Source organism: Entamoeba histolytica, genomic scaffold, assembly GCF_000208925.1.
Source record: "Entamoeba histolytica HM-1:IMSS scf_1104750517413 genomic scaffold, whole genome shotgun sequence".
In the NCBI taxonomy this organism is placed as follows: domain Eukaryota; phylum Evosea; order Mastigamoebida; family Endamoebidae; genus Entamoeba; species Entamoeba histolytica.
The window spans coordinates 55,534-67,883 of NW_001914886.1; the positions used below are offsets into that span (position 1 = coordinate 55,534).

A 12,350-nucleotide genomic window follows, 5' to 3' on the forward strand; every position below is an offset into this window, starting at 1 on the left:
GTAAACCTGATTTCTTAGAAAGAGTATTTTTTCTTCCTTCATCATCACGTGATTTTACTTTCTTTTCAGTAACTTTCTTTGGTTTCTTTTCTACTGATTTTTTTTCAGTAGCTTTCTTTTCAACGACGGGAGTAACTTCTTTTTCTTTGGTAGCGTCCATTGTATTTAAAATACAGTTTTGATCACTTAAGATCTTATTGTCATCTTAAATATCCCCAATTAGGTTTTCCTATTTTTCTCTTTTTACAGAAAATCATTAAAAAGAATCTTCATTCTTTTTCTTGTCTATATCATGTTTTAATTATATTCTGAAATTATATTATCTTCATAAATTTATTCATTCTTACTTTTTCAGTATATAGATGTACTTATTTATCGTGACATTTTCATCATGTATTATTCATTTATTATTATTTTTACAAGAATAACGAAGACAACTTGAATTTTTGTTCACTTCTTTTTCTTTTTTTTTCTCTTTTCTGGAAACCCTTTTTTTTTGTTAATATAATAAATAATATTAATATAAAACTATAGTACTGGTTCTATAAATAGACTTCTCTTTTTAGTTAAAAAATTAAAGATGAAAAAAAAATAGAAACAAAAACTAAAATAAAGAAAAAAATAAAGGAGTGGAATGGATAAAGAATTACTCAATGAAGTATTAGCCGAAGTAATGGAAGATCCTAATTTAATGGACAAAGATCCACTTGCAAATAAAAATAAAGATTTTATATGTTCAGCACAAGATGCAATAGGATTATATTTTGTGTCTAATAAAGAAGAAGTAGAAAAAGCACTTAAAGATAAATATTTAGAGAATGCAGTTGATTATCCTGATTATGTTCACCAATTATTTATGGGAGATTGTGAAATATATGGGTATAAAGATTTAAAGGTTCATGTATTGATTAGTGTCTATTCACATCAAATGTATGTTGACTTTTCATATTCACAAAAAATAGATGATGCAGAAGATATAATTAAATGTCTTCATAAATTTATGCCAAAAAATCAAAGAATTTTATCATTAGAAGGTTTTATTGAACAATTAGAAAAAGAAAAATATGGATTTAAACCTTGTGGAAAGAAATTATATGAATTTGAACAAAATGGAGAGGTTTATGAAATTTATTATGGAGATGTTAATACTATGTATGAATATTATTGTCAATTATTTCCTGTTATTACAATGTATATTGAACGAGCCAATTGTGTTAATCCAGAGGGAAAATGGGAATTTTTTAATTTGTTTCAAGTTATTGAAAATCCATCAAATGTTAGTCAAATTGAATATAGGATAGCTGCACAAACAAATACATATAGGTTTTATCATTATCCAGATTCATGGAGATTACGTATTGGACAATTTATAACATTTCCTAATTATCAAAGAAAAAAGTTAGGAAGATATTTATTAAGACAAGTATATTCATTCATTTTATCAGATAAAGATTTTGATTTAACTGTTGAAGATGCATGTTTAGAATTTCAAAAATTAAGAACATTTGTAGAACTTAAAATGATGGAAGAACAACAATTAAAATTACCAATTGATATTCAATCAGATACGTTAAGTGAATGTCCAGAAGATTTTTGTGAGATAGTTAGAAAAAAATGTGGAATAACAAAAATGGAAATAATGTCATTATATGAAATGATGGTATGGGCAGAATTAAAAAATAATAATGAAATAATGCCTAAGTTAGCATTAGAATTAAAAAGAAAATATTACTCACAAACGAAAACAGAACTTGAATTATTAGAAAGTGATGAAATGAGATTAGAAATGATTGAAAGAGCATATAAAGCAAAAATTGCTCATTTTAAACAAATTTATAATGTTTTAGAATAAATTAAATACTTTTAATAAAAGAATTATAATTTATTTTAATAAAATAAAAACAAAAGATAAATAAGATATATATAACCATAATTAATTTTGTTTTAAAAATATACTTTATTTCTATTACAGAATGAAATAGAAATTAATAAAATTCAAATAAATATCTAAGGAAATTTAATGAATTGAGATAAATTCAAATAATAAAAACAAAGTAAAAAAAAAAAGAAAGAAAAGGGAAAGAAGTATTTATATAAAATTGAATTGAATCTAACTTTAAAATAAATAGAACACAAAAAAAATAAATCTATTCTAAAGAAATAGAAAATATGTTTTGGATATTCTTACTTTATATTATTTCTTGTTTTGGAGCTCAAAATAATGAAAAAGAAGTATTAATTAATTTTTATAATCAATTAAATGGACCTAATTGGAAAATATCAACTAATTGGTTAAGTAATGAAAAAGATATTTGTGAATGGTATGGAATTGAATGTGATAAAGATGGATATGTTTTTCAAATATCTTTAGACTCTAATAATTTAGAAGGTAAATTACCAAGTTTAAGTTCTTTAACTCATTTATATGCATTTGTTGCTGATAATAATAAATTAACAGGTTCTTTAAGTGCTTTTAATGGATTAAAAGGATTTATGGCATTAAATATTAAGAATAATTTATTTAGTGGACCAATTTATATGATAGGAACAACAATGAAATGGTTACATGCTGATAATAATAAATTTACTGATATATTTTCTTTAGTAAAACATTGTCCTGAAATTGAAGTTATTGGATTAACTCATAATAAAGTTAAAACAATTCCTCGTTCTATTGGAACTTTACATCATTTAAGAACGTTATCTTTAGGACAAAATGATATTACTTCTGAAATTCCAAATGACTTAAATGGTTTAATTAATGTTGCTACTATTGATTTAAGTAATAATAAAATTTCTGGTTCTATTCCAATTACTTTAGGTCAATTACCTGTTATTACTGAAATTTTATTACAAAATAATAATTTATCTGGCTCTATTCCTAATACTTTATTTACTGCTTCTTCATTAACTTTGATTGATCTTTCTAATAATTCTCTTTCTGGTTCATTAAATGATGTATTAAATTCTAAAACATTAGTAACTGCATATTTACAATATACTGATGTTGAAGGACCAATTCCTCCTTTATATTCAAGTAGTTTAAGACATCTTGACCTTCGAGGAACTAAGGTTGATTGTCCAATTTTAGATGCTAATAGAGAAATTATAGTTGCTGATTGTCCTCCAAGAGTTATTGTTGAAGCTGATGTAATGTCTAAATGTCCTGATTTTAGAAATTTTGGATATAAAATTGCTGCACCACTTCTTGAGAAGATTGGTTCTATTATTGATTTTAAAATTGGATGGATAATGACTCCAAGCTCTTCTTATTCTACTGGATATAGCTCAATGCATGGTAATACCGAAGTAATTGGTGATTTCTTATTTACATGTGCACTTGAAATATATAATGCATCAAAAGCATTTGACTTTTATAATTGTATGGGTGAAAGTGTTGATTTAATTCCTTTAAATTATACTTCTTGTGCACGACAAGCAAATATGGATCCTGAGTCTTTAATTAAATGTGCATTTGGTTCTTATGGAAATACTTTAATGAAAGAAGCAGTTGATAGACCAATTCAAATGGGATCAACATGGTGTCCAACTGTTTATATTAATAATGAACGTTATTGTCTTTATGATTCATATCTATGTAATGCAACTACATTAGATGATTATATAAGAGATATTTGTGCTGCATATACTGGAACAAATAAACCTTCTGCTTGTCCCAAATAACATTAAGTAATACATTTTTTAATATTTTAGTTATTAAAAATGGAAAATCTTTATCTATGTCAAACAAATTGAAACAGTACTTAAATTTTCATTTTTTAAAATGCATTTAATTAAAAAGCCAACTACAACTCAAATCCCTATGTATTGTGCTTTTTCGTTCCTTGTTATTGCTGGTGGTAAAACTGTATTACTTACTAATGAAATAACACAAGGAACAATTTGGGAAATTCCATTAACAGTATATATGTTATTTAATTGGCTTTGGTTATTAGGAACTCTTATCTATTTAAATTGTGTTGATCCTGGATATATGCCAAGATTTAAACCATTTGGATTTCCAGTAAAACAGTTTTATAATGTAAGATATCAAAATAAAATACTACCAAGAAATACTTGTGAAACATGTAATTTAGTAAGACCATTAAGAGGAAGTCATTGTAGAATATGTAATAGATGTGTTAATGAATTTGACCATCATTGTGGATGGATTGGAAATTGTGTTGGAGAAAGAAATAAAGGAAGATTTGTTGTATTTGTTTGTGTAGTATTTATAAATTCTGTTACTGCTTGGTTAATTAGTTTCTATCACATTTTATTTATGCCAGGTGGTTCTATAATAAATCTTCTGTTCATTATTACTATCTTCTTTATGTTTTCAATTACTAATTTAATGTTAGGGTCATTATTCATCTCTCATATATATCTTGCTCTCAATGGTAAAACTACTTATGAAAATATCAAGCTCACAAAACAAAAATATCGTGCTTATGAACAATTCTTAGAAGAAAATGGTGTATCTCATAAATGTTATTGTAAAAAATGTGATAAGAAAAAATCTTCTCAAAATGATAAAGATGAAGAACAAATTAATGAATCAAGTGAAATTAAAAGACAAGAAAACAATAACATTTTTACTCAAATAGAAAGAAAAAGGAAAGAAATTGTTTTAAGAAAACAATTTTCTTTGAACTATAAAAATGAAACATCTCCATATCCAAGAGGTTTTACTAATTTTTTTCATATTATATTTAAACCATCTCCACCATCATTTATTTAAATAAATAATTATTAAATACTTCTTTTTAATTTTAATTCATTGAAAATTTCAAAATAAAATATTAAAAAGTATTTTTATTTAAATATTAAAATATAATAATTAAATAATAAATAATAATAATAAAGTATTAAACACATCTATAAAAGAAACCCTGAAAAACTCTAAAAAATTGAAATAACCTATGGTCAGAGTTAACGTTCTTGCTGATGCTCTTAAATCAATTACTAATGCTGAAAAACAAGGTAAAAGACAAGTTATGATTAGACCAGCTTCAAAAGTTATTTGTGAATTTTTGAACGTTATGATGAAACATCAATACATTACTGACTATACCGTTGTTGATACTCATAGAAGTGGAAAGATTGTTGTTAATTTAAATGGTAGACTTAACAAATGTGCTGTTATTTCACCAAGATTTAATGTTACTCTTAGTGAATTTGATAAATGGGAAGCTAATTTACTTCCATCAAGACATTTTGGAGCACTTGTTTTGACTACATCATATGGTATTCTTGATAATACTGAAGCTAGAGCTAAACATACTGGAGGAAGAATTCTTGGATTCTTCTATTAAAAAGAATTAAACGAACTAGTTATGTATTTTTTCTCGGTTACCATCACTGCGTAAACTTTCTTTTATTAAAATCGCAGTGTTGAAATCGCTTTCCTCTTTATATAATAGTATTAAAGACTAAAGATATTTCAACTACTGTTTTTTCTTTTCCTTCTTTTCAAAAAGAATAAATTTTATAATTTTTATGTTAAACCTTAATATGTTTTGAAAATTTTAATTATTTTCTTCTTTATTAATAATTGCTCTAGCTTCGTGTTTTTCTTCTTGATGTTTAATTGTTTCATTATTATTTAATGCATATTCTTTATAAATTTTGTTGTACATTATATTAATAAATATTAATGTTATTAATCCAAATATCGCACTTGCTCCAAAGATTATTAAAACAATTCTTGTTGTGATATATGAAGAATATAATAATGCAATACACATCACTGAATAATAAACAACTCTCCATGCACTTAATGGAGCTACTTGTTTTGGCCAAATTTTATTTAAAAGAGCAATAGTAATACTTTCTAATCCAGAATCAGCAATTCCAGCAATGCCACCAAGTACACAAACACAAACATCAAGTCCAATATCATTTTGTGGAACATTAGTTGTATTATGAAGATAAACTTCATTAATAATAAAACCAAGAATAACAGCAAGAGTCTCTGCAAAAACAGATATAAATAATGTTATTCTTTCTGTAAATTTACTATTAAAAAATCCCCAACAAAAAGTAGATAATGTCATTGTTATTCCCATAGAAATATATATATATGATGTTACATTTAATGGTGCAAGAACTGGCATTGAAGTATAATAAAATGAACGACTAAATCCAAATAATAAAGCTAATGGAAATAAAAGAACAAGTCTCCAATTTGAAAAACATTTTAGTGAAGCTAATAATAATTCTTTCATATTTTCCATTGGAACTGGTGGAGAGTTAAAAGAAAATAAATAGAGAAATACAGCAAGAGCAGTGACGCATGTTAATACCATAAATAATATAGCAGGAGTTGATGGTGAAAAGATCATTGGAATAATATTACCTAGAAAATTAAAGTAAACTGGTACATAAAACAATGTGTAAATGTATGATGGGTGTGAACATTTTTGTTCATATCCAGAAAGTAATGTACTTGAAGCAGCCCATAACAGTGATGATCCAAATCCACATACCCCTGATGCTATAAAATATAATGAACGTATTAAATACACATTTGTTGCAATATAAAATACATAACAAATACCTCCAAAAAATAATGAGAATTTAGGAGTTAAGAAATCTACAAGAATTGGTGAGACGAATTGACCAATACCACAAAAACCATACACTAATGCAATAGAAATATATCCATCATTCTTATTAATTCCTGACTGAAAGTTTTGAGTGGTTTGATATCCACATAATAATAAAAAGAAACACAACCCAAGAAACAATGGTTTAATATATGGAAGGTATGTCTTAATCTCCATCCTCTTCTATTAATTATTTTGAACTATTTAACTGGATTTGAATTTATACTTCTTAGTCAAACAAAACGAACAATGTAGATGCAACAGAGATTGGTAGAAGCTCTCTTTTTCTTAAAAAAAAAAAAAACACAATGAAAAACAAAAACACTGAATAAATAAAATATTATAATTCGTAGTATGAAAATAATATTACGAAAGAAAAATATTCCTCAGTTTTTCACAGTTTATAAAAAAAAAAACTAAAGAAATTAATGTTATGTTATTCATTTACAAGGTAAATTAAAGCAAGTCATAAACAACATAAACGAATTGAAAATAGAGTTTTAAGAAATAATAAAATTGGTTTTAAAAAGAATAACAAAATAAAAAGTAGAATAATTGAAAAATTGAAAAATTAAGAGAAAAAATTAGAGTAGTTAAATAAAAATAATTATTAAAACTTTATTTTTGAAAAACATTTTAAACTGAATTAATTCAAGATTGTAGAGAAAGCTTTTGCTATTTGTTCTTTTTTACTTTTATAAAATGAGAAATTCAACTTAGAAGTTACAGCACTCAACATCCTATTATCACGTAATGCCCAAACTTTTGGGAAAAAGTCTGCACTCATTTCTGGGAAGAAATATTGACAAGTAGACATTGCTTTGTCTTTATCGGTAATTTGTAAAATTTTTAAAATTCCTTCTGCTTTTGAATATTCTTTAGAGCATTCAGTTGAATATTCATTAACATCATAAATAGTATTTTTTACACTTGTATCTCCAATTCCATCAAGTGTAATAGGATTTTTTCTATTTGGTAATTTTAGAAAGAAGTTCTTTCCTTGACTATAATCCATTAACAACATTTGTGCTCCAAATTCATTAATTCTTTTTAATTTAAAAAGAGTATCAATATATTTTTCACAAAAAAGTGCAGTTGTTAATTCACATATTTGAAGATAATAATCATTAACTAAATAATCATCAATAATACCCATATTCTTTTTAATACAAATCGTCATTTTATCAACATAATCTATTTCCCAATTTGTTTCTCCTTCAACTGGAGACCAATTTTCTTTTGTCATATTTGTCATAATGTCATCAACTGGTTTAAGTATAGTTACAACTAATTGTTCAACTATTTCTCCAACAATCTTAATAATTCCATTTTGCATATTTGTCATAGGCTCTTTAATTTCTTCACCTAATTCACCAAATGATACTGTTAATAACCGTTCAATACGAAAATAAATATATTTTAATGTATTAATTACAAGACATTGTCTTTTTATCATTTCTCTTTTATTTGGTGTACTCATTCGTTGTTGAAGACTTTTAGCATATTCTACAGTACAACTTGCAATAACCTTACATAATTCCATCAATGGCTCTCCATGTGTTAATGAAGCACATCTTTCACTACATTTTCTATAATATAATATCAAGTCTTTAGATGATAATAAAACAACAACCCCATCATCAACCTCAAAAAATTCTTCTTTTATAAATTTATTTAAGAATGTCATAACATTTTCTCGTTCTTTTTCGATATAAAAATCCATATATCCATCAAAACATTTTCCAATAATTCCTTCAAAAATTAAAGGTTTATCATTATTGGTTGATACTCTTTTTAGTATTTCATTTTCAAATGCTCTTGTAGTTCTAATTGCTTTTACTAAACATGTAGTAAAGAGTTCTGCATCACCCTTTGATGATTTTTCAAGTAATTCATGGAATGACTCTTTTGAAGTGGCACAAAAATCTTGTGCCATAACTTCCCAAAATCTCCAACTTGAAGGTAATGTATTATCATATTTATATTTTGCAACTTTAATTTTATCTAAAAACCATTTATATCTTTGGTCAATATTGGAAAGACTTGACTGTGGTGCATTCAAAGGAAATGCATTTGTATATCCCAATGTTAAATGAGTTGCTAAATAAGAGATAAAACTATGTTTATATTCATCAAATAATTCATCAACTAAACTAAAATAATCTCTCATTTGTCGTTTATTACTTCCATTTGATTCAAATTGAACAACAACTTCTTTGGTTATTGTTATTATATCATTACAAAGATGATGAAGTTTCATAATAGTAGTTGCAAAAACATCAACATCTTTCACATCAGCATATGTCTCAATTATTAATTTTGCAGTTCTTAAAGAATCAGCAGCACTTAACGGTAAATTATCTTTTAATGCCTGTTCACAAGTTTGTATTAAAACATCTAGTTGTTGAAGATGATGTAATAATTTAACAACAAATCCGATGTTTGTTCTTGCTAACCCCAACAAAGTAACTCCATCACAAATTCCTTTCAATAAAGCTTCAGTATATTGAGTATCTCCATTAAGTGAATTTAAAGACTGTCTAACATCATTAAATTTATCAGGGGCTATTCTTAATGATTTTGTTGCTTCTTCTTCAAGCCGGTCTTGTTTTTGGAGTGTTTCAAACACTGATTTTTGAATTGCAATTTGTTCTTTCACAGTACTTTCTGCTAATTTATTTAATTTATTACTATCAAATACGGCTATATTCCTATTAATAAATGAAATAGGATCAAAACATTCACTGTTTAGATCAATCGGATTTGTTGATGGTTGTGATTTTTCCATTTGATATGAAAAAATTTTAGTAAAAAATCCTTTCTTTTCTTCTAAATAACCCTTATTCAAGGGTTTATTAAATTCACAAAAAAAAAAGAATAAAATTTCTAATTCAAAATTGTTATGAAATTAACAAAAACAAAAATAATAGGCAACTAATTAAGTATTAATCAAATTCTTTTTATTATCAATTGCTCATGAAGACTCTTTGTATTTTTCTATTATTTCTTCTGAATATATTTTTATAACACAGAGATTTTACAATTATATCAGTTATAATTTTTACCACATTCTTTTTTTACTTCTTTATATTTTCTTCTTATTATTATCCCAATCATTGAAGGTGAAGACTTGTATAAATACTTAGGAATATGGCAGTCCGACGAAATTGATAATACCTTCAATTGTAAAACCATCAAAGAAAAAATGAATCAAAAGATGGAAGAAATAAACAGTGATGAAAGTAGTAATAGAAGATATATTACTAGAATAAACACGGAAGTAATCAATATCTTCAGATATTCAGCATCAGTTGTAAATTGGAAAATCACTGACCTAGATAAAATTGATTTGGAGATAAGAAAATATTTAAGAAATGCAAAATACATTGGTGAAACTCCAAAGATAGGTTATATGTCATTATAGAAGAAATGGGTGAAGGATTAATAAATATAAGGGACGAATATGTTATTGAATTAGTTAGAACAGTGATGTACTATTGTACCAGAGAAAGTGAAATAGGAAATAACATATTAGATAGATGGTACAGTAAGAAGGGAATATGGAATAGAATTAAAAAACACCAATTCATAAAATAAATGAAACAAAAATAGAAGAAATAATAAATGAAGGGATAGAAAAGAAAAAAGAAAAAAGAAAAAGAAGTAGAAATAAAGAAATTATTGACCGACCAATACATCAAAAAATGGAAGTGTCATCAAATAAGTGGACATTTTAGAAGATGGTTTGAGTCAAAAGGAGTAGATAAAACTACTACAGTGAAAGCATGGAAGTCCATCAATATAAAAAAGAATGCATTTCTCCAATTAACTAAAATGCAAGATGGAGCAATATTTTGTGGGTATAAGAAAGCAAAAATAATGAAAAATGAAAGATTAAAATACTAAACACTATGTAAAGACAAGATAGCTACAGTAGAACACATTCTACTATCTTGTATTGATAATAATAAATCAAAAATGAAAAACATGACCATATTGGCATTATAATATTGATTAATAAGAAAATATACATTCAATAAACAATATAAAAATAAAATATGAAACAGTGTTCCAATATAAAAACATCACTATGATATGGAACAAACAAATCATGCCTAAAAGTGAATGACAATATCACAAAAGACCAGATATATATGTATTAGATAAAAAGAATAAAACTTGTTTATTATTTGATATGACTATTGTGGCTGATCACAATATTAATGGAGTGTATTTGAAGAAAAGAAATAAGTATAAGGAATTAAAGAATATGCTAATGAAAATAGAAAAATTAAAAGATGTCAAAATAAATCCAGTAGTAATTTTAATAAATGGATTAGTGAATAATTCAAGTATTAAATTAATTAAAGAATTAAAAATTGAGATTGACATCGAGAAAGAAATTAAAAACGTTGTCATAAAAAACATGATGGATGTCATGGAATACTGCTTTTATCATAATCAAACATACTCCATAGAGTTGCTACAAGAAGAAGACTCATTGTGATTAGTCTCCGCTGATGCAAGAACAATAGAAACCAATTTTATTAATACTTAATTAGTTGCTTTATTAATAGTAATTATGATTCTTCTATTTCTTTAACTTCTTCTTGTATTATATTTTCAATGATAATGATAAAAATATGAAAGTGAATATGATAAAGAAAAAGAATAAAAAGAATAAATTAAATAACAATTGATTGAATAAAAACTTAAAAAATGAAATAATATATCATAGAATAAATACTTCTAGAAAAGAAAGGATAATAAAAGAATAAGAAATAAAAATAACTAAATGAAATGAACAATGCAAATAATGAAAGATAAATAAAAATGAAAATAATAAAATAAACAACTAAATAATGAATGAAATAATGTTATATTTATAATAACTAATAAAAATATTAAATAATTATTAAATACAATTTTATTTATTATATAATCGTTATAACCATTTGTTGTTTAATATTATGTTAATATTTATATTTATTATTCTATTCTTTATACATTTCTTCTTATTATTATTATGTTTATTTTTTATTATTTTATATTTTTATCATAAATATTTTAAATAATTTATTCAATTATATTTATTTCTATTCTTTATCTTCTACTGTTGTTATTCTCTTTTCTTGATTCTTAAATAACAGATTTATCTTCTATGAGTTGTTTATTTTCTTTATTACTTTCTTCAACTTCCTTTTCAATTTATATCCCTTTTCATTGTAACATGATTCGATTATGTGAATTCCATACACTCGGATCATGAACTCGAGGTAATAATTTATTTGGATAGTTGTTCATGATATTTCTTTGTGGTATATCATGATGGTTTCTTAATGTTTCCTTAAGTAATAAATACAAAAAACAACTTCAAACTACTTTTAATTTCTTCATTCATTTGATCACCACATTAATCATTTGAATGTCCCTTTTATTTCATATTACTTTTCTATTTAGATTCTACTCTTAGAAATGGTCATCTCAACAGATGCTTTTCATTATTATCCTTTCACATTACTTTGTTTAATTTCCTAATTACATGTTTTTGTTTTCTTTTTATATTTCTTTATTCATCTCCTCTATCTGTTTGATAGAGTCTCTTAACTTTCTCTTGCTTATTTCTTCCTATTTTATATTCCCTGTTTTGTACTTCTTCTTACTTTCACTTCTTTTAATTACTAGCTTCTTCTTTCTTAATTAAGTCTTTCATCTCTTACTTTATACTTAGTGTATTCATAT

The 12,350-nt window shown here is 24.9% G+C and overlaps 6 protein-coding genes across 6 annotated transcripts, besides 1 other annotated feature; 4 read left to right on the plus strand and 2 right to left on the minus strand.

Moving 5' to 3' along the window:
* Positions 1 to 634: 634 nt before the first annotated feature.
* Positions 635 to 1,852, plus strand: EHI_073570 (histone acetyltransferase, putative; the record flags this gene model as incomplete). The annotated part of the gene is made up of 1 exon (XM_648875.1): positions 635 to 1,852. The coding sequence occupies one exon, from the start codon at positions 635 to 637 to the stop codon at positions 1,850 to 1,852; it is 1,218 nt and encodes a 405-aa protein (XP_653967.1).
* Positions 1,853 to 2,169: 317 nt separating this feature from the next.
* Positions 2,170 to 3,707, plus strand: EHI_073580 (uncharacterized protein; the record flags this gene model as incomplete). Its single annotated transcript, XM_648874.2, has 1 exon — positions 2,170 to 3,707. The coding sequence occupies one exon, from the start codon at positions 2,170 to 2,172 to the stop codon at positions 3,682 to 3,684; it is 1,515 nt and encodes a 504-aa protein (XP_653966.1). The 3' UTR covers positions 3,685 to 3,707.
* A 77-nt stretch (positions 3,708 to 3,784) lies between these two features.
* Positions 3,785 to 4,741, plus strand: EHI_073590 (zinc finger protein, putative; the record flags this gene model as incomplete). The annotated part of the gene is made up of 1 exon (XM_648873.1): positions 3,785 to 4,741. The coding sequence occupies one exon, from the start codon at positions 3,785 to 3,787 to the stop codon at positions 4,739 to 4,741; it is 957 nt and encodes a 318-aa protein (XP_653965.1).
* Positions 4,742 to 4,922: 181 nt separating this feature from the next.
* On the plus strand, positions 4,923 to 5,315 carry EHI_073600 (40S ribosomal protein S15a, putative; the record flags this gene model as incomplete). The annotated part of the gene is made up of 1 exon (XM_645269.2): positions 4,923 to 5,315. One exon carries the CDS (start codon positions 4,923 to 4,925, stop codon positions 5,313 to 5,315), a length of 393 nt encoding a protein of 130 aa, XP_650361.1.
* A 213-nt stretch (positions 5,316 to 5,528) lies between these two features.
* On the minus strand, positions 5,529 to 6,785 carry EHI_073610 (uncharacterized protein; the record flags this gene model as incomplete). Its single annotated transcript, XM_648871.1, has 1 exon — positions 5,529 to 6,785. The coding sequence occupies one exon, from the start codon at positions 6,783 to 6,785 to the stop codon at positions 5,529 to 5,531; it is 1,257 nt and encodes a 418-aa protein (XP_653963.1).
* Positions 6,786 to 7,254: 469 nt separating this feature from the next.
* On the minus strand, positions 7,255 to 9,396 carry EHI_073620 (uncharacterized protein; the record flags this gene model as incomplete). Its single annotated transcript, XM_648870.1, has 1 exon — positions 7,255 to 9,396. The coding sequence occupies one exon, from the start codon at positions 9,394 to 9,396 to the stop codon at positions 7,255 to 7,257; it is 2,142 nt and encodes a 713-aa protein (XP_653962.1).
* A 318-nt stretch (positions 9,397 to 9,714) lies between these two features.
* Positions 9,715 to 11,177: a repeat region.
* Positions 11,178 to 12,350: the final 1,173 nt, after the last annotated feature.